This window comes from Ovis canadensis, chromosome 25, assembly GCF_042477335.2.
Source record: "Ovis canadensis isolate MfBH-ARS-UI-01 breed Bighorn chromosome 25, ARS-UI_OviCan_v2, whole genome shotgun sequence".
In the NCBI taxonomy this organism is placed as follows: Eukaryota; Metazoa; Chordata; class Mammalia; order Artiodactyla; family Bovidae; genus Ovis; species Ovis canadensis.
The window spans coordinates 23,074,857-23,096,733 of record NC_091269.1 but is presented as its reverse complement, the minus strand read 5'-3'; the positions used below and the strand labels follow the sequence as shown (position 1 = coordinate 23,096,733).

At 45.3% G+C, this 21,877-nt stretch overlaps 1 protein-coding gene across 9 annotated transcripts in view; it reads left to right on the top strand.

Annotated features, from left to right (window-relative positions):
* The window catches only part of SIPA1L2 (signal induced proliferation associated 1 like 2), a 241,120-nt gene that overhangs the window by 108,117 nt on the left and 111,126 nt on the right, over positions 1-21,877 (top strand). For all 9 annotated transcript variants that reach the window (XM_069572628.1, XM_069572623.1, XM_069572630.1 and 6 more), the window contains one exon: positions 15,596-17,311. In XM_069572628.1, the coding sequence (XP_069428729.1) occupies positions 15,835-17,311 (1,477 nt within the window). In that variant the 5' untranslated portion in view covers positions 15,596-15,834. The remainder of the gene's footprint in view (positions 1-15,595; positions 17,312-21,877) is intronic.

Genomic DNA, 21,877 nt, shown 5'->3' with positions numbered 1-21,877 from the left:
TGCCGTCTATGGAGTTGCAAAGAGCTGGACACGACTGAGAGGCTGAACAGCAAAGGAACCGACTAGGACCACTAGCTTACGAGCTGGGCCCATGCACAGGTGTGCTTAGTACAGTTGGGCTGGGGCACTGCCACCTTCCTCAAGGCCCGTCGCCCGCACCCCCTCCCCCTCAACCATACCTTCCCGTAGGCCGCAGAACAGGGAAGACAGGTCCTTGTACTGTGCTTGAAGTTAGCAAATTTGCCTTAGGTCAACTTCTTTTTTATAAAGCCAGTAATTTTTTTACTGCTTTTTATTAAGACCGTATGTAACTTTGAGAAGCTACCAGCAATGGTGGAATGAATGAAGCCGCCTGGGTTCTCGTTCTGATCTCCCTGACAGTCCTTTGATTATACTAAATTAGCTGGCCTAAGATTTCCTTATCTGAAATGGGAGGGCAGTCTCTCTCTCATCTTTTCACAGGTCTTCCTGAGATCAAATGAACAGAAAAGAATTTGGGAAATGGTAAATCCTTAAATAAATGTAACGCATTCATATTGACATTTTATGATAAAGGATATTGGTTAGTCAAGCAAGTTCTCTGGGCCCACCCTGGATTTTTAGGGAGCCTCTGGTGATCCAGACGATTGCCTTGCCAGCGACGTGAGGTCAGGTTTCCATGGCTGTTGTTCCGTGTAGGTCTCAGAACAGGTACTCATCAGACCTGCCTGTCTTCATCTCTCTCTTACTTGTTAACCTAGAGATTCAAAGAAAGTAATGATTTCTGTGACCATCATTTTTGTAAGGAAATAGGGTTCCTAGTATTCTTTCTGCTATTTTAATAAACTGTTATGTGTTGTATTAGGTGGTCATTCTTTTTTTAAAAAGACTTTATTTACTGATTTTAAATTAATTTTTATTGGCGTATAGTTGCTTTACCATGCTGTGTTACTTTCTGCTGTACGGTGAAGTGAACCTGTTACGCCTATACTTATATTCCTTCTTTTTCAGATTATTTTCCCATACGGGTCATTATAGCGTATTGGGCAGAGTTCGCTGTGCTGTACAGAAGGGCCTTATTCATTGTTCATTGTTGCTGTTCAGCCGCTCAGTCCGGTTCAGCTCTTCGGAAGCCATGGCCTGCAGCACGCACGCCAGGCTTGCGTGTCCTTCGCTACCTTCTGGAGTTTGCTCAGAGTTGTGTCTGTGGAGTCAGTGGTGCTATCTAACCATCTCATCCCGACTTCCCCCTTCTCCTGCCTTCAGTCTTTCCTAGCGTCAGGGTCTTTGGTAGTGAGCCGGCTCTTCGCATCAGGTGGCCAGAGTATTGGAGCTTTAGCTTTAGCATCAGCCCTTCCAATAAATATTCAAGGTTGATTTCCTTTAGGATTGACTGATTTTATCTCCTTGCAGTCCAAGGAACTCTCAAGAGTCTTCTCCAGCACCGCAGTTTGAAAGCATCAACTCTTTGGCACTCAGCTTTCTTTATGGTCCAACTCACATCCATATATGACCACTGAAAAAACCATAGCTTTGACTATACAGACCTTTGTTGACCAAGCCCTTATTATTTATCGCTTTTATATATAGTAGTGTGTGTATGTTAGGTGGTCATTGTTTTACTTTTTTCTTCAGGTCAAGATCTTGGGTCTTAGGTACTTTATTAAATAAATAATCAGCCCAAGTTAATTATTATGCGTCTATAATTGAAAGTGGCTTATAGACTTGGCATTCACTTCATACTTTTAAACTTCCAAATGAAGTGTGATGAGGGGGTGTCTCCTCTTCAGTGCACTGGAATCCATTCTCTGTGACTAGCGGAATGAAAATGTGGCACCCTGGAAGCAAATGCCTCATTAAAGAAGGATGTGATGGGGAACGGCGTCCTGCAGGAGTCTTTGTAGCAGCGCCCCCGGCTCTGAGTTTGCAGGACCCCTCGTCTTCTAGCGTGCCTTTCTTCACACTCTGTGTTCGTTTCTGAGTTTGCAGGACCCCTCGTCTTCTAGCGTGCCTTTCTTCACGCTCTCTGTGTTCGTTTCTGAGTTTGCAGGACCCCTCGTCTTCTAGCGTGCCTTTCTTCACGCTCTCTGTGTTCGTTTCTGAGTTTGCAGGACCCCTCGTCTTCTAGCGTGCCTTTCTTCACGCTCTCTGTGTTCGTTTCTGAGTTTGCAGGACCCCTCGTCTTCTAGCGTGCCTTTCTTCACGCTCTCTGTGTTCGTTTCTGGCTCTGCTGGGCCTCTGTGGCCCGTGGGCTCTTTCTCAAGTTGTGGAGAGCCAGGGCTACTGTCCAGCTGTAGTGTGCTGGCTACATTGCGGCCGCCTCCCTGGTTTTGAAACACAGGCTCTAGGGCGTGCAGGCTTTGGTGGCTGTGGCCGGTGGGCTCACTGGTTGCGGCCCCTGGGCTCCACTGCACAGGCTCAATAGTTGTGGTGCCTGGACTTAGTTGCGCCGTGATGTGTGGGATCTTCCCGGATCGGGGATCGAACCCGTGTGTCCTGCGTTGGCAGGATTCTTCACCACTGAGCCCCCAGGGAAGCCCTAGAGTTTTGAGTGCACTTCCTGATTTCACGCCAATGACATGAGGACACTTCAGGGTGAAATCAGACAGTGAGGGGGCGTGAAGGAAGCCTCCTCTGCGGCCCTCCCCTTCTCTGTTTCGCTGATACCAGTGTCTGTGCTGCAGGGTCCTGTTTTCTCTTAGGATAAGTTTATTGAAGCATAGAGATGGAGAATCCGGACTGGACACTGGTATTAGCAGTATTTTTCCTTACCTGCTAGGTCCTGGGTTTATCACGGCCCAGGCTTTTGGAAGCTGAGCTGCTTTCTGTTGGGGACAGTCTCCCCCTCCCCCAGTAGGCTGGCTTCATCCCTCATCCTAATGCTCCAGCCCCTGAGCCCGCCGCCCTGCAGGAGAATCCAACAGGCAGCATGGGCTTTTCCTCCCGCTTCCTTCCCGCACAGCGCGGCAGTAGTGCTCATGCTGCGCCTTTGTGTGGCTCAGTATCTTATGTGAGCTCTCACTTGGTCTCCAGGGCCTGTCTGAGGTGTGCAGAGCAGACTGAATCCCCATCACGCACGTGTTGTTAAGTCTCAGTGGATGCCTGGACGATTGAAAGGCCCGCAGTTGATCCTGTCCTCAGAAGTGGACACCGCTCTCTTCATCCTGAGCCCTTTGTACTGTCTTGCAGTGTACCCAGGGTCACAGGAGGTTGTAGGGGTATGAAAATAGATGCAAATGTAAGCCATTATTCTTCTAACCAGAGTAATTCCCAGTGTGTGAGAATGGAAGGCACCATCTTTGTGACTATTTGCTATAAAAAAGCCATATGCTCTTTAAGTTAAACAATAGGCATTGCTCATCTAACATTGATATCTGTTTCCATGTTTAAGTATCTTACTGTGAGACTTGAAGGAAAGGAAGTTGACGGTCACCTCTGCTTATGTGATAGAGTGATATGTTCTCTGTAACTTAAATATGCATTGATATTATGGGTGATTGTTTTTAAAATATTCTATTTATGGAGTTTAGGGCTTCCCAGATGGTGCTAGTGGTAAAGAATCCTCCTGCCAGTGCAGGAGACCCAAGAGACATGGGTTCGATCCCTGAGTTGGGGAGATCCCCTGGAGTAGGAAATGGAAACACACTCCAATATTCTTGCCTGGAAGAATCCCATGGACAGAGGAGCCTGGCGGGCTACTGTCCATACAGTCACAAGGAGTTAGACATGACCGAGCACACGGTGATGATTTATGGAACTTAAATTATATACACTTGGATTTACATATTTATGTATAGTTATGAAGTTTGGAGCTTTAGGAAGAAATGCAAAGAAGAAAGCAAAACCCAGCTATTAGCCTACCTGTAATAGAGGCTCACTATAATAGTATGGGGACTTATCTGGTGGCGCTAGAGGTAAAGAACCTGCCTGCTAATGCAGGAGATAGATGCAGTTTTGATCCCTGGGTTGGGAAGATCCCCTGGAGTAGGAAATGGCAACCCGCTCCAGTACTCTTGCTTGGAAAATTACATGGGCAGCGGAGCCTGGCGGGCTGCAGGCCACATGGTCTCGAAGGGTTGGACATGACTGAAGCAACTTAGCATGCGCTGGTGGCTCAGTGGTAAAGAATCTGCCTGCGATGCAGGAGATTCGGGTTCAAGGCCTGGGTCGGGAAGGTCCCGTGGAGAAGAGAATGGCTGACCCACTCCAGTATTCTTGCCTGGGAAATCCCATGGACAGAGGAGCCTGGCAGGCTATAGTCCATGCGGTCACAAAAGAGTTGGACATGGCTTAGCAACTAAACAACAGAATTTCAGTATAATATGGGGGTGTTTCTTTGCAGTATTTCTATGTCTGTAGGTTTTTAACACAAAGGTTTGTATTTTACCCCTTTCACATATTATGATATTGTAAATTCCCAAAGCCATCCTTGTTCTTCAGAAATTTGGGGGTTGTGTAATATTTCGTTGTACCATATTAACTGTATTTACCCCTGAAACTTCCCTGGTGGCTCAGATGGTAAAGCGTCTGTCTACAATGCAGGAGACCTGGGTCCGATTCCTGGGTCGGGACGATCCCCTGGAGAAGGAAATGGCAACCCACTCCAGTACTCTTGCCTGGAAAATCCCATGGACAGAGGAGCCTGAGCGACTTCACTTTCTTTCACTTTTCACTGACTGTTAGGCGTCCCAGGTGGCTCAGTGGTAAAGACTCCAGCTGCCCGTGCAGGAGACACAGAAGATGTGGGTTCAGTCCCTGGGTCGGGAAGATCACGTGGAGAAGGAAGTGGCAACTAACTCCAATATTCTTGCCTGGCAAATTCCATGAACAGAGAAGCCTGGAGGGCCGTGGTCCATAGGGTCGCAAAGAGTGGGACAAAACTTAGTGACTGAGCGTGCACGCACACACTGGCTGGTAAACTTGTGTCATCATTTTCGGTCTTAAAGTTCTGGAGTGAGTATCTTTCTATGCAAGTTTTCTCCCACATCTCTTACTTCTTAGGTAGATTTTTCAGGTGATGAGTATGAGTCAAATGTATTGTGCACTTGTCTTTATTGGTGTTCAGAGAGGGTGCCTTTTGCAGATAGTGTCAGAAGTGGGGTCCTGTTTTTTTAGCTGCATTTCTCCCATTGCGTGTGCATTTCTCACCCAGCTAAGAAGCTTCTTGAGGATTAAGAAGCTCTGTCATTCACGTTTAATGTTCCTCCAGGCCCCCCAGCATCCAGTCCAGGGCCCAATAAAACTGAATACATTTATTTACTGGAGTAACAAAAGGGTTTTTGTATCACACAATAAACCTCATAAAGCTGTTCAGCAAAATTCAGTATCCTGTAATTCAGATAAACGAGCTCAATGAGAAGATAGCTTGGAGACTGTGTGATTAGTGAATGGAGTTTGTTGTGTATTGGCTGCTAAAATTACTATTTCTGAAAAAATCAAATACTGGACTATTGTCTAGGTTGGTGTGGTTTTCTTTTCATGCCCTTTATGTTCAATTGAAAGGAAGCATCCTCAGATTGAATGGTTTTCTGGTCTACTTGTTGGGTTTTAACAAAGAACGCATTGAAGGTAGCTGCTTTGTACGTTTAGTTCAGTCTTCAATAGTATTGATTGATTTTAGTTTTGTTGAGCGAGGTGAGACAGAACCTTTGCTCTACAAGAGTTTTCACTGTGGATTCATTAGAACATACCAGGAGTGAGAAGAAAGTGAGAGGATTGCTTCTCTTTCAGGTAAACAATGGGAAAGATCCCTAAGTGTAGTTTTTAAGGCTCCAGCCTCCCAGGTGTTTATTATAAAATGCGCAGGTCCCTGTCTTGGTCACCTAGTGTCATTAAACCTTCATTTAAAGAATTGAACAGATTATTTTCTATGATATTTAAATGCAGATAACAGAGGTACAGTCTAAATCACTTGGCACCAGGTAGGAATTCTTTTCTTCTTTCCCTGTGTTTCCCTAAGACACAAATGCTTCAGCTTAAATTATTAATTGGAATGTCTGATTTCCTACTGTGTCATCTGTAAATCAGGGGCCACATGACTGAAAAAATGCCATAACTAATCACCTCCTGAGGGAAAGAGGTGCAGAGCCATCTCTTTTTATCTCTTTCTGATTTAAAAGATTTAATGGGAAATAGTCAATACCCACAGCTGTTCATCTGTCTCCTTGGAAAAGTTCCATGATCAAAATATTCCATTTCAGAAAATGGTTCTTTGTTTATTCTCTCTTGACATGCACATACATGGATGGAGGGATGGCTAAAAGTAGCTTACTCTACCAGGAGTGAGTTGCTATTTTTTGTTGACACACTAGAAGTTTCCAACTCCAGAATAATCTTGTTGTAATATAGTTGTGAATCTTCCCAGATGGTAAAGAGTCTGCCTGCAATCCAGGAGACCTGTGTTCCGTCCCTGAGTCAGAAAGATCCCCTGGAGAAGGGAATGGCAACCCACTCCAGTGCTCTTGCCTGGAGAGTTCCATGGACAGAGGAGCCTGGTGGGCTTCAGTTGTGGTCCCTAAAATAATTTTTTAAGTATTTATTTATTATTTATTTGGCTGGTCCAGGTCTCAGTTGAAACACCCCAGAACCTTTGGTCTTTACTGTGGCATGTGAACTCTTTCATTGTGGCATGTGAACCCTTAGTTCTGGCATGTGGAATCTAGTTCCCTGACCAGGGATCCAGTGCAGGCCCCCTACACAGGGGATGTGGACTCTTAGCTACTGGACCACCAGGGAAGTCCCCCTAAAATTGTTTTAATTAGAAGTTGTAGTTGGGAGGCAATTGGCACATGACTGAAGATTGAGATCATCTTCTGGAAGCTTCTGTGTGCCTCTTGGAGAATCAGCTTAGCTGTTGCAGTTCAGTTTCTGCTTTGTGTTCTGTTAGTTTTTGCATGTAAATCTGTTAACAGTAGCTGTGCTGGGTTTATAAACATGACTGTGCTCTTTGGGGACAGTGATGTGTTGAACTCATTCTACCTGCTTGATTTGCAGTCAGTTAGTTTATCAATAACTATTCATTCATACATAGATCGATTCTTCCAACTAATATTCTTTCAGACTTTGAATTTAGGAAACATAGAGACAAGCACTTGGCATTTGGATCTTATTAAATCTTTAGGCTGATACTTTGATATCAAAGGATTATTCCCATTATACCAATAGGAAACTGAGGGTCAGAAAGGATAAGTCACTTTGCTGTGGTCTCAGCTAGCCTGTGGTAGAGCCTGGCTGCTTGCTGAGTATCACGTGCAAAGCAGTCTCTCTGCCTGCCCAGAACTGAGAGTCTAGAGTGTGTGTGGTGTTAATGTAGGGTGAGAAAGGAGGCAGGCTGCTAGGGGAGCCTGCATTGAGATAACTTTAGAACCAGCGGTAAAATTTGAGATTTCCAGAGAACTCATCTATGAACTGAGCTCTCACTTCTGACACCTGTTAGTAGAGTGGAGGGAAGAAGCCTTGCAGAGCGTTTGGGCAGGGGCCCCCCTGTGCAGATCCCCCTGGGCAAAGTCAAACAAAGGGCAGCATGTGTGGGCCTGGGGTGGGGTTCGAGCAGCAGGCAAGGGGCTGGTTAGCTACTCATGGGCCAGACCCTGCATGACCTATGTTGGGGAATTACTGAAGCGTTTTAGGATAATCTAGGAAAAATAAGAGCGGTGGTGGCAGTTGAGACGGCTCTGTCTGTGTGGATTTGAGAACAGTCGGAAGGTCAAGCTACAGGTTGCAGTTTATACGTGGACTGTGAACGGAGGGCAGGGTGAGTCCCGACTGCTTGGCGTGGGCACGGGGGGCTGGCTGGCCATTCCTGAGCTGGACATGGGGCAGGGGGCAGTAGATGCTTAGGGGCTATGCTGGAGGGTGTGAGCTGTCACAGCTCAGCGTGGCCCTGTGGTCACGGAGACATCTTCAGGCTGTACATAGATTTTAGAGTCCTCAGTGTACAAATTTGCATGAAGCTGCTAGAGTTGCACAAGAAAATGGACAGAATTAAAAGAGAAGGCAGCCTTGAATAATCCCTGAGGAGCATCAACTCTTGAAGAAAATCAGAGGAGGGGCCAGCCAAGAAACCAAAAAAAGAGAAGAATCCAGAATCATTGTGCCCTGATAGTGTCATGATAGTATGTTGAGTCAGTACTTTGGGGTGGTTTGATCTGCAGCCATTACAGTTTAGATGGATGGATGAAGCTAATTATGAGTGCCAGCTAAGTGCCAGGCCCTAGTCAGTGGTGGACAGAGTGGACCAGAACCCTACTCTGGTGGAGCATGTGACCACCAGAAAGTCACATAAGAGCACCACCTAAGAAACCTTTGGTTTGACCCTTTTATGGAGCACAGATTATTTTTTTTAATCATTAAAAGTCATTTTTATTGACTAAAGAATTTGAGGAATTAGAATAATTACAATTGATATAATCTTAGTGAAAGTGAAGTCGCTCAGTTGTGTCCGACTCTTTGCGACCCCGTGGACTGTAGCCCACCAGGCTCCTCTGGTCCGTGGGATTCTCTGGGCAAGAATACTGGAGTGGGTTGCCATTTCCTTCTCCAGGGGAATCTTCCCGACCCAGGGATCGAACCCAGGTCTCCCGCATTGCAGGCAGACACTTTAACCTCTGAGCCACCAGGAATCTTATTGAAGCATAGTATATTTACAAAATTATGTTAGTTTCAGGTATATTGCATAGAGATTGAGTGTTTTTACAGATTATAATCTATTAAGCTTATTATAAAATAATGGCTGTAGTTCCCTCTATAGCCTTGCTTGTTAACTAGGACATAGTAGCTTGTATCTCATACCCCTGATGTGCCCCTCTCCCTTCCTCTTCTCTGTTGGTGACCGCTGGTTTGTTTTCTGTATCTGTGAGTCTGCTTCTGTTTTGTTACATACATTCATCCGCACTACTTTTTATTCCATTTTATATGTGGAACATGGATTCTGATTTAGCATCAGGCAGTCACAATACAGGGATCCAGAGGAGACTGAATCCTTCAGACACTTTTTTACTTTACTTTGATGAAGAAGTCCTTAACTACACCAAGGGCATTGCTTTTCTAGGGCCATCACTTGAGAAATTCTTCCAAACAGCAACATGGAGTGCTTCAAAAAGCCGTTTAACACCAGTGTGAAAAGTATCCCCTCCAAAAGAATTATTCTCCACAAATGTTACGAAGCCTCAGGAGATGAATTTTTCTCTTTTTTAATATTCTCATTTCCCCAAATATTTATCTTTTGTACCATCCCAATGTTTAATTCAGTGGAAAACAGTGGAAGCAGTGGCAGACTTTATCTTGGGGGGCTCCCAAATCACTGCAAATAGTGACTGCAGCCATAAAATTAGGAGACACTTACTCCTTGGAAGAAAAGTTATGACCAACCTAGACAGCATATTAAAAAACAGAGACATTACTTTGCCAACAAAGGTCCATCTAGTCAAGGCCACGGTTTTTCCAGTAGTCATTTATGGATGTGAGACTTGGACTATAAAGAAAGCTGAGCGCAGAAAGATTGATGCTTTTAACTGTGGTGTTGGAGAAGACTCTTGAGAGTCCCTTGGACTGCAAGGAGATCCAACCAGTCCATCCTAAAGGAAATCAGTCCTGAATATTCATTTGAAGGACTGATGTTGAAGCTGAAACTCCAATACTTTGGCCACCTGATGGGAAGAGCTAACTCATTTGAAAAGACCCTGATGCTGGGAAAGTTTGCAGGTGGGAGGAGAAGGGGTCGACAGAGGATGAGATGGTTGGATGGCATCGCTGACTCAATGGACATGAATTTGAGCAAGCTCGAGGAGTTGGTGATGGACAGGGATGCCTGGCATGCTGCAGTCCATGGGGTCGCAAAGAATCGGACACAACTGAATGACTGAACTGAACTGAATGTTTCATTCAAGATAAATGGCTAAGAATGAATTTTCATGTCTATGCGTGCTGTGGTTGCTAAGTTACTCAGTTGTGTCCGACTCTTTGTGACCCCATGGACTGCAGCCTGCCAGGCTCCTCTGTCCATAGAATTCTCCAGGCAAGAATATTGGAGTGGGCTGCCATGCCCTTCTCCAGGTCTACCAAAATATGGTTATTATGAACTGTCTGTATCCATTTATGATCATCATTATGGGATAGTAGCCCATCTGTCAAATTTTTTCATATCCTTGATGTTCGTGGTCTACTATGGTAAAGATTCAGGTTAGTGGATTGTTTTACAGCTCCTTAGTCGTAACTTCATTGATAGCAGGCTGAATGTGCTTGAACATATGATCTCATGAGACATGTGCTTCAGGTGCCTGGACCTTGCGCATGAGCTCACCTCAGCTCTGTCGTCTTCCTGGCCACAGAGAGGATGAACCTAGGGACCGTTTGTTCCTGTTTCTATTCCCTACTCAGATATCCATGTTAGTGTTAGAATCGGTAGAATATGAGTATGAAAGATGCATGTTTTTATGGTAGTTATATCTTATTATAAATCTGTTATATAATTTTAACCATTTTTCCCCCCTTGAATGAGGCTCGTAATTTGTGTATTTTGTGGTTTTCAATCCGTTTGCTGCAGGTGCAGTCCTGGCAAGTGGCTCAATCGTTAACTATAATATTGCTCTTGAAGACTCACTGACGTCTCACGGAAAACTTGGAAAAACATTCTATTTAAACACAGCTATGCTTAAATATCACATTTTCTCCATTTCTGTCCTTGAAGAATTATTACCAAGACCACTAGAATGAGAACACCTTGGTCCTTCTGGCTCTGAAATTCTTTAGTTTCTCTGAGTGGCCTTTTGCTGGGTCTTCAGCACTTCCTCTCAAGACTACCCCACCACCTGTGAAGTCAGACAGCTTCGCATGTAGATTTTAAAATGCTCACAGAGTACTGGTTACACCTTCTGATTTTTTTTTTCCCCCATCAAGAGCAAAATCCATAGAGCTTAATGTAGTGTAAGAATAATTGGAAACTATTAAGGGAGGATGTCCTTGACATTAGAAACGTACTCAAGGAAAGGGAGAGCACTGTCTGGAGAAACAGGGTCAGGAGAGGGTAAGTTCATTAAGTGATGGCAGAAGTCAGAAGAAATGGGTTGGCTTCTTTGTTATCTGAGAAGTAAGAAGCCGCAGTTTCTGCTGAGATGCTGGGGCAAGAAGGCCTTTCAGCAGCTGCTACGGGGAATGGACAGGGGATGACAAGGACAGGACCGACCTTGATAATTCGTTTGTATTCCACACTAGTGTCACAGACTCAACACCCCCTGCACGACTTTGGGTAAAGAGAGTTCTGTGCTTTGGGGGTTGCATTTTCCCAGTTCTGAAGTGATGCCGGCCTGTAACTGTGTGCTCTCTGCTTTGTCTGGAGGCCAGTCAGAGCCCTCTCATTTCTGCAGGCTACTGTTTCAAGACTCTTCTCTGAAATGTCATCCTTTTCCTATCCCTTCCATCACTTTGGGAATCATGAGCAGTCAGCCGCATGGCACGCTGCCCTACTCTTGACATACATTGTAGATGTGAGCACAGAGGATTATAAATATCTGATCAGTACAAAGGACAGAGTTGCGTACAGGTGCTTGCAGGATGCGTCCTGGATTGCACCTTCATTGCTTTCAGGTACTTGCTACTAAGAGTGTGAATCCCTGTCTTTTAGAAACGTCTCAACCGCATGCTGTATGAAAACAGGAAGAAGGTTAGAACTAGGGAAAGAGCTAAAAATAATGAGAAACAGAGAGGTCTTACGTTTCAGGCTCCTGTAAGCCGGGCAGCTTGGCCCGGGGCCCTTCCTTGCGCCTCTGTGGGGTGCAGGCCTCGCAGGGCTGGCCCGCTGGGGTAGGGCGCCCTATGCCTGTGCACACGCTTGTGCCCGGCTCTGCCTCCCTCTCACCCAGAGTCTAAAATCCAGATTCTGGATTGCTCCAGGGGTCACCGCAGCTCATGCTTCGGCTTTTCACTCTCTCCATTATTTTCTCTCTGTGCTTCGCGCCCTTCAGTGCCTTTGCCCTTCCAGCTGTCTTGACATCTGCTTTTCAAAGACACTGGTTTCAATTCTTCCCCATGAACCACAATACTTTTTTAAATTACGTGATATAACTATTTCTAACTTACCTTACTGAAAAACAAATGCTGTCATTGTTTTCGGGTGTTTTATTTTTATCACAATGTTAAACAATAAGAGTACTTTAGTGACACTTTTAAAAGAATGGTGCCCTCTATAATTCTGTCATTAGAGATTCTTTTGGGGAGCTACGGCAAGCTGGAAAATGTGGCCAGGACTACGAGCTGGCAGGAAGGGACTTGCAGGCGTTCTGCTGCAGCTTTAGATTAAGTGTATTGCTCAGTGACTGTCAAGAACTGTTTGACTTTGAGCACTTTGAGTTGTCAGTGGCAAACATAAAACGTGTTGTGTGTACTGTGTGTGTGCTCGGTCACTCAGTTGTGTCCAACTGTTTGCCACGCCATGGACTTACCCACTGGGCTCCTCTGTCCGTGGAATTCTCCAGGCAAGAATACTGGAGTGGGTTGCCATTTCCTTCTCCAGGGGATCTTCCCAGCTGAGGGATTGAACCTATGTTTCCTGCATTACAGGCGGGTTCTTTACCACTGAGCCGCTAGGGAAACCCAAATGGGAGAATAAAGGGGTAGGCATATTTCTGTCCTCTTCAGCGGTAATCACGTTGTTTAAATTTTCCATTCTTGGATCAGTTTAGGGAGTTTGTATTTTGCCAGGAAATCTTAGTTTCTTCTCTGTTTCTAAATTTGTTACTGTAGAGTTGTTTGTGGTATAATGCTTTTTCATTTGGTTTTATTTCACTTAGACATGTGTGTGTGATCGTGTCCCCTCTCTCATTTCCAAACTTGTGTAAGATTATTCTTTCTTTCCCTTATTTCAGCTTTGGGAAGGAGTATATCCATTCTCTTACTCTTCAAAAAAAGCTTGGGGGAGAATGGATATATGTATATGTATGGCTGAGTCCCTTCGATGTTCATCCGAAACTACCACAACATTGTTAATTGGCTGGACCCCAATACAAAATGTTTTTGGTGTTAAAAAAATTAAAATTAAAAAGAATGTTAAAAAAAAATCCCCCTTTGGGATGTGTCTGTTTTTTCTATCCCCATCCCATTAATTTCAACTTTTATCTTTTTTCTTTTTTTTTTGTTTTTGAGTATTTTTTTCTTTTTTCTTTTTTTTAGTTTTTTCTTTTTTTAATTTTAAAATCTTTAATTCTTACATGCGTTCCCAAACATGAACCCCCCCTCCCACCTCCCTCCCCATAACATCTCTGTGGGTCATCCCCATGCACCAGCCCCAAGCATGCTGTATCCTGCGTCAGACATAGACTGGCGATTTGATTCCTACATGATAGTATACATGTTAGAATGCCATTCTCCCAAATCATCCCACCCTCTCCCTCTCCCTCTGAGTCCAAGAGTCTGATCTTTTTTCATACCTTCTCTTCTGGTTTCTTTTGGTGCATTTTGTTGTTGTCGAGGTGGTGAGCACTTAGTCCCTGATTGTCTTTCTAGAAACCTCACAGTTCGGAGCTTGGAACTGGATCCTTAGTAGGGCATGGCTCTTTCTTCTGCAGCAGGGATACAGATTAGTAGTGAATAATGAAAAGGGGTGTCACATTAATGCCTCGAGAATTCGCATAGCTCTGTGCCAACCATTAGACGTCATTCTTTTCAGATTGTGTTGAGTGTTCAGTAAGCCTCGGACTTATCAATAGAGTGTACACATCACATAGAGGCCTGCTACAGTGAATCAGACACCATTTCAGCAGAGAGCTAACAGGCCAGAAGTTGTTTTCTTTCATTTCTCAGTTGTCATTTTTTCAGTTTCCAGGAAAGGACTTGGTGATAATCTAAATTATAGAGGGCATAACTATAATTCAGAATCATCTGTGGTTCTTTGAAATTTAATACTTACAAGTGAAATAGATAAGATGCTTTCAGCTCTGGTCCCTCTCTGAGCACTCTGGGCAGATCCTGGTCTGCTGAGTCCAGGGAAGCATCTGTCTGCTCACTCCCCCTCGGTTTCCTCATTCTAGGATATCATTATTCCCTCAGTTATGAAGCTGCCCTGGGTGCAGACAGCATGTTGTCATGCCCACTCTAACTTATTATCATTTTTCTCCGATGGAGAAGAAAACAAGCTGCCATCATAATATCTGCTGTTTCTGGAGATCACCACATGGTCATCAGAAAGTCATTAAGAACTCATTGGAGTGAGTCCTTACACTGTTGAGCTATTCGGAATTTTAACATTACTCCTAACTGAACTGCAGTTGTTTTTTATGCTTTGGTGAAGGCTGAGGGAAAGCAGCTAGCTATATTATGCCTTTATTCTCATCATTGTTTTCAGAAGAAGTAAAATCATTCTTAGAAGTAAAATCATTCTTTTTTTTAGATTCCTTATCCAGCAGCAAGATGCCTTGACAGCCGTGAGTTCAGGAAATATGTAATACCTGGAAAATATTTTTGTTTAATTAAAAACAGAATAAATTGAAAAATTATTTATAATTAAAGCAGAGGGTTGATGAGGTCAAGTTTTCTACTGGCCACAAAGGTGAATCATGTTTTAAATCTCTAAGCTTCTGTTTTCCCCTACACATTTGTCAAGTTGCTATTGGCATAATGAACTAGAAAACTGTACTTGTTTAAGCACCAGATTCTTTCTTTTTCCTTAACATTTTATTTTATATTGCAGTATAGTCGATTAACAATGTTGTGATAGTTTCAGATGGGCAGCAAATATCGTTTTCGCAGAGAACTATCAGGCCAGAAGTTGTTTTCTTTCATTTCTCAGTTGTCATTTCTTCTGTTTCTAGGAACAGATTTGATGATAATCTAAGTTATAGAGAAAATAATACATGTATTTCAGTACATATATTACATACATGCCATATATATACGTGTATCCATTCTCTCCTAAACTCCCCGCCCATCCATGCTGTCCCTCGACACTGAGCAGAGTTCTCTGTGCTATACAGTAGATTAAGAATCTGACACCAGATTCTTAGAAACTCCTCACTGTCAGGAGGGTCTCTGTGAATTCCTATCTGTTTGCAAGAAAACATTCTGAAAACTCATTGTTAATGCCTGATACTGACCTTTTTGCTGTTGGACATTTTGAGTTTACCTGTTTCAGTTTAAGAATACTCAAACAATTGCATTACTGTTGTATTACTCTTGTAACTAATTGAAATGTTGCTTGGTTAACTGAGGTAAGCCCAGCTACGTTATTAGATAATGTTGATATGGAGATGAAGGGCATAGCTCCTGGCTTAGGCGAGCTTCCAGTTCACTGGTGGAGGAGACTGCTAGGTAAACCAGAAGCGTATGAGAGAAACTGCTGTGGTAGTGTGGATGCGGGTGTTATGGAAACACAGAGGAAGCACGCTTTGCTCAGACGTGGGCTCGTGGTGGGAGGGTGCTGCTTGATTGTGTGATGTAAATGCTAGGCTGCCAAGTAGAGTGAGAGGGCAGAGCGTTTGGAGAAAAGAGGAGCATGATGTGGAACCATGAAACTTCCTGACAGTTTGGGGGGAACTGGAGAGAAGGGCCGGTAAGAAGCTGTATGGGGAATGTGTTGAACTTGAGCTGCAGTGATTGTTAATGGCTATTTTCTGTTTTCTTAATTCAGGTGAAGGAAACACTCCAGGCCAGTTGTCTTAAGGGATGCTGTTGGAAAGGACGGAGGTGTACAAAGTTATCACAGACTGAGAAGCAAGTTGGTTTTGGGGGAACCATACTCTAAGGATGTTGTTTGCTTTTGGTTAACAAGAGGAAATACAACTCTAGAAGAAGCCTTTGTAAATAACAATGTGATTAGATTTACAGCAGTCTTTCTGGTGAGACTTGGAGCTCCTTGCCTTGGCAGACATGAGTGACCCCAGACAGTCACAAGAAGAAAAGCACAAGCTCGGCAGAGCCTCTTCGAAGTTCAAGGATCCTCCCAGAATCATGCAGTCAGATGATTATTTTGCTCGAAAATTTAAAGCCATCAATGGCAACATGGGACCCACCACTTCTTTAACTGCCTCCAGTTCCATTGAGAGTGGTGGTCCAGCTAATGGTACCCCAGCCGTGCCCAAGATGGGTGTGAGAGCAAGGGTGTCTGAGTGGCCTCCTAAAAAGGACTGCTCCAAGGAGCTGACCTGCAAGACCTTGTGGGAAAGCCGGTCCCAGACCAGCTATGAAAGTGTCGCATCCATTATACACAATGGGCAAAATGATGGGAGCGATGGCCAACAGGAGGAGCCGCTCGATCTGGACTTCGTGGAGGCAAAGTATCCCATCGGGGACATCTTTGTGCACTCCCCGCAAAGAGGACTGCACCCCATAAGACAGAGAAGCAATAGTGATGTTACCATCAGCGACATTGACGCGGAAGACGTCTTAGACCAAAATGCAGTGAACCCCAATACAGGGGCTGCCCTGCACAGGGAGTACGGAAGCACATCGTCCATCGACCGGCAGGGCTTGTCGGGGGAGAACTTCTTTGCTATGCTTCGAGGGTATCGGCTGGAGAACTGTGAGCACAAGGCCACGGCCCCTTTCGGGTTCCCTGAGTTCTTCCCCTGCGACCCAGCGATCTCCCCCAGCCTTCACGCCGCAGCACAGATTTCTAGAGGCGAGTTCGTGCGCATCTCAGGATTAGACTATGTGGACAGCGCCCTCCTCCTGGGGAGAGACAGGGACAAGCCTTTCAAACGGAGGCTGAAGTCAGAGTCGGTGGAAACGTCCCTCTTCCGCAAGCTGCGGGCCGTGAAAAGCGAACATGAGGCATTCAAGTTCACCTGCGAGCTGGAAGACGGGCGTCTTGAGAGGGGGGTCCGCCCTTGGAACTGCCAGCGCTGTTTTGCACACTATGATGTCCAGAGCATCTTGTTCAATATCAACGAGGCCATGGCCACGAGGGCGAACGTGGGCAAGAGGAAAAATATCACCACCGGGGCCTCGGCGGCATCCCAAACTCAGATGCCAGCCGGCCCGCCGGGCAGCTGCGACTCCCCGCTGGGGAGCAAGGAGGACCTCAACTCGAAAGAGAACCTCGATGCCGATGAGGGTGATGGCAAGAGCAACGACCTGGTCCTCAGCTGCCCTTACTTCCGGAACGAGACGGGCGGGGAAGGCGACCGGAGGATCGCCCTGTCCAGGGCCAGCTCGTCGGCCTCCAGCTCTGGGGAGAGCTGCTCCTTCGAGTCTTCGCTCAGCTCCCACTGCACCAACGCAGGCGTGTCCGTCCTGGAGGTGCCCAGGGAGAGCCAGCCCGTGCACAGGGAGAAGGTGAAGCGCTACGTCATTGAGCACATCGACCTGGGGGCCTACTACTACCGCAAGTTTTTCTACGGCAAAGGTAAGGACACAGCCCTGGGTGTCCCGGGGGCCCTCCCTGGGGCCACTTGCGACGTGCGACTTTGCGTCAGATCACCGCCATCAGGATGCCTGAGGCTGTTGTCCACTGGGCTTGACCTTGTTCTGTATCGTGGAGCCTCCACCGTTGTTGGACTGATCCTTCTTTATTAAAAAAAAAAAAAAAATTTAAAACCTTTCGGCCACACTGTGCAGCACGCTGGATCTTAGTTCCCCAACCAGGAATTAAACCAGTGCCCCCTGCAGTGGAAGCTCAGAAGTCCTAACCACAGTCCTGAGGTCTCGTCTGCCTCTTTTGTGACCCCATGGACTGTAGCCCTCCAGGCTCCTCTGTCCATGGGACTTCCCAGGCAAGAATACTGGAGTGGGCTCTCATTTCCTTCTCCAGGGCGTCTTCCTGACCCAGGGATCGAACCTGCATCTCCTGCATCGGCAGGCGGGTTCTTGATCAACTGAGCCACCAGGGAAGCCCCCTGGCCTCTTGACTGTCAGGGAATTCCCTTATCTCTTCTGTAGAGACCCCCAGTTCCCTTCCTTCACTGATCCCTGCTGGTCCCTGATATGGAAACACCTACTCTTTTCTTCTCTCGGCCAATTTGTGAGCATCACAGACGTCAGACTCCATTTGGGTTTACTCCGTTTAGGGTGTCTTCATTGATGAAGTCTGTTGCTCTTGCATCCTCTGAATAGTCTTTTCTTCTGTGAACAATGAATAATTCTCGTCCTTTTCCTCTATAGTTTTTTCTGCATTTTTCCCCTGTACCTTGGCTTCATCTTTTAAATTTTATGTCTTCACAGCTCCTACTGCATCGCTGTGCATGTTGGAAGTGTTAAGCAAATCTTGTTGAAAGAATGTATGAATGTATAAATTAGTAGGACAGGCAGATTTAGGTTTCTTGTGTTTTTACAAATAGGCTTAAACGTTAAGATACAAATAATTCTCTGCGATTGTTATTTTAGAAGTTCTTTAAGTACATGTGATATATGACAGTTGATGTTTACTTTGGTTAGTATGTCCTTGAAGGATACATCCCTCAGAAGTCATGTAGTTGAGGCCTTCCCTGGTGGTCCAGCGGTTAGCGCTCCATGTTTCCAGTGCTAGGGGCATGGGTTCAATCCCTGGTCGGGGCATTAAAATACCACGTGATATTTTAGGATGTGTGGCACGGCCAAAAAAAAAAAAAAAAAGTACAAGAAATTATGTGATTCAGTCTTCAGCCTTTCAGTGTGTCCTCAATTATTCCAGAGACATGAGAATCCACTGTGTGTCAGAGACCTACAGAGAAACGTACGTACTTGCACGCAAGTAAAACATGTGGAATGAAGCACCCAGGGACTCTCACCCCACCTTCTTAGTGGGTGTGACTGCCTTCCTTTCCCCTTCCTTCACGACACACTCTTTCGGGCTTCTTTTTTCTGAACGAGGTTCCCCTGCCAGCCCCTTCACCCTGACATTCCCCTTAGAGCGCTGAGGTGGTGGAGGTGGCCCAGCCAGCTGGAGGAGGCTCTCCTCCCGTTCCTTTGTGAGTAAACCATTCTGCCACTGGCATGGATAAGTTTGAGCTGACTGCACTCTGAATTTGTTTAGTATTGCTTGTCTGCAGTCTGACTCCAGCTGTTTGGGGTTAGGTCAGTAAGTACTCGCGGCCTGCATCTCATTTGCATTCCTTATCACATCTTAGTTTAGCAAGTCTGCAGGATGTGTACAGAGTAAAGAGCCGACGTTTTCTGCACCCAGGGTTACCACCGTCTCATCCATTTAATGTCCTGAGGATCTGTTCCATGAGATGATTTAACTCTGACCTAAGAAGGTCACTTCATCCACACAGTCCCTGGAGCCTTCTTAGGGACTACACGCTTACATTTATTAAATGAATAAATGAATTATTAAATGAATAAGTTTCCCCCACTTTTGCATCAATCTAAATTTAACCAATCATCCATAATCACAATATTATGAAGTCATATAAATTAATGAAGTGAATGTAATGTTGATAAGCACCCATAGCTAAGTAAGCAGACACTGGAATGGTGACTGGTCATATACTTTGAGTTGTTCTTGTACTGACGACGTGGTGTGACTGAAATAATTTTCTCAACATGTTGGTTCCCCGGCTATGTCCCCTGCACTCCCATCTCAGCCCTGGTCCCTCAGTATCACCAATGTGAGCTGTTGCCTTAGAGCCAGTGAATTCACAGAACCCAGGACCTTCTCTTTAGTCTATGCAAGAAATAAATCATGGCCCTCAGGGGCAGTGTGTTATAAAACTCTGCTCATGGATGCTCTCGAGGTAGAAGTATGGTTGTTTTGGGAAAGGAATAACAGACTGGTTCCAAATAGGAAAAGGAGTACGCCAAGGGTGTATATTGTCACCCTGCTTATTTAACTTATATGCAGAGTACATCATGAGAAACACTGGGCTGGAAGAAGTACAAGCTGGAATCAAGATTGCTGGGAGAAATATCAATAACCTCAGATATGCAGATGACACCACCCTTATGGCAGAAAGTGAAGAGGAACTAAAAAGCCTCTTGATCAAAGTGAAAGAGGAGAGTGAAAAAGTTGGCTTAAAGCTCAACATTCAGAAAACGAAGATCATGGCATCAGGTCCCATCACTTCACGGGAAATAGATGGAGAAACAGTGGAAACAGTGGCAGACTTTATTTTGTTGGGCTCCAAAATCACTGCAGATGGTGATTGCAGCCATGAAATTAAAAGACGCTTACTTCTTGGAAGGAAAGTTATGACCAACCTAGATAACATATTCAAAAGCAGAGACATTACTTTGCCAACAAAGGTCCGTCTAGTCAAGGCTATGGTTTTTCCAGTGGTCATGTATGGATGTGAGAGTTGGACTGTGAAGAAAGCTGAGCGCTGAAGAATTGATGCTTTTGAACTGTGGTGTTGGAGAAGACTGTTGAGAGTCCCTTGGACTGCAAGGAGATCCAACCAGTCCATTCTGAAGGAGATCAGCCCTGGGTGTTCTTTGGAAGGACTGATGCTAAAGCTGAAACTCCAGTACTTTGGCCACCTCATGCAAAGAGTTGACTCATTGGAAAAGACTCTGATGCTGGGAGGAATTGGGGGCAGGAGGAGAAGGGGACGACAGAGGATGAGATGGCTGGATGGCATCACTGACTCAATGGACATGAATCTGAGTGAACTCCGGGAGTTGGTGATGGACAGGGAGGCCTGGCGTGCTGTGATTCATGGGGTCACAAAGAGTCGGACATGACTGAGTGACTGAACTGAACTGAACCGTGGAGAAATAGACTTCCTGCTTAAGATCATTTTTTTTTTAATTGATGAAGCTGTCAATGCTAGTGATAAAATAGTCTCTTAGAGTTATTACACCCTGAAATCCTTAAGCAGTGAGTCATGCTGGCAAATTGACTTTAGTAAGTAGTTTTTGTGATTCACCCTTTAAAACATCAGGATGTGAAAAAAGGATATACATGTGTTCATGTATGATGCAAATTTATACAGATACTTACTGCTGGCATCTCATTTGCATTCCTTTGCATATCTTAGTGTAGTAAGTCTACAGAGTGTATACAGAATAAAAAGCCAAGGTGTTCTGCACCCAAGGTTGCCGCCCTCTGATCCATTTAATGTCCTTAGGGTCTATTCCAAGAGATGATTTACGTTTGCCAGATTCTCTTGATCCTCTAGCTGCTTTTTGTAGTTTTTCTCTTGAACTCTTTCTGTAACTTCCTGATGATTAGAAAGAGCTGTCTGTGAGTGGCTTATTTTCTCCACTTTTTCTGACTTGCTCCTGAGGATTTTCTTGGACTTTAGAAATGACACCATTAAACTTGGTGGATTTGAGTGTGAGATAAAACATAAAAAAGAAAAAAATCTGAGCACAGAAGACCTGTGGGTGAGTTGTAGGTCAGCATAGACATGTGGTTTGAAAGCTCGGGGTTGCTGGGCTCCCCCTGGGTCTGCGAATGAGCCAGACAGCTAAATCCTAGCCTGCTCAGCAAAGCCTGCACGATGAGAGAGCCGGGCAGCCACCGCCGAGGCCCTTCCTCTTGTGCACTGCAGTTCCGTACTGGGCGCCCTGGCTGTTTGCAGCTAATGGGACCTGGGGCCGGGAGGGAGCAGGAGGAGACAGAAGCAGCCTGCCCAGCCCTGCTGCTCAGCGTGCTCATGTAGCCATGGATGGTGCTTGCGTCCTCCTATATTTAGCTCTTTCCTGTGGGCCCATGTGACTTCAAAATGCAGTCAGCTCCAGTAGTAGCTGCTGATGCTCTGGCTGGTCTCTCTGTCCAGCCATTAAGGACTAAAGACAGCGGTAGCAGCTTGGGTCTCTGGTGGCCAGGTGGCTAAGGCTTCCTCTGTGTGGGAATGGCGCCAGGCTTTTTCCAAGGACCACATGCTTAAAAGTATGTGTCTGCCAGATAAGGTGCAATGATTGAATTAATGATTTCCCCTCATTTTTGCATCAAGCCAGATTCATACCAGCTTCAACCATTGGAATAACCCCCAACATGTCACACGTTGGAGGAACAGCATTGTTCAGGAGCAGGGGCCCTGGGCAGACT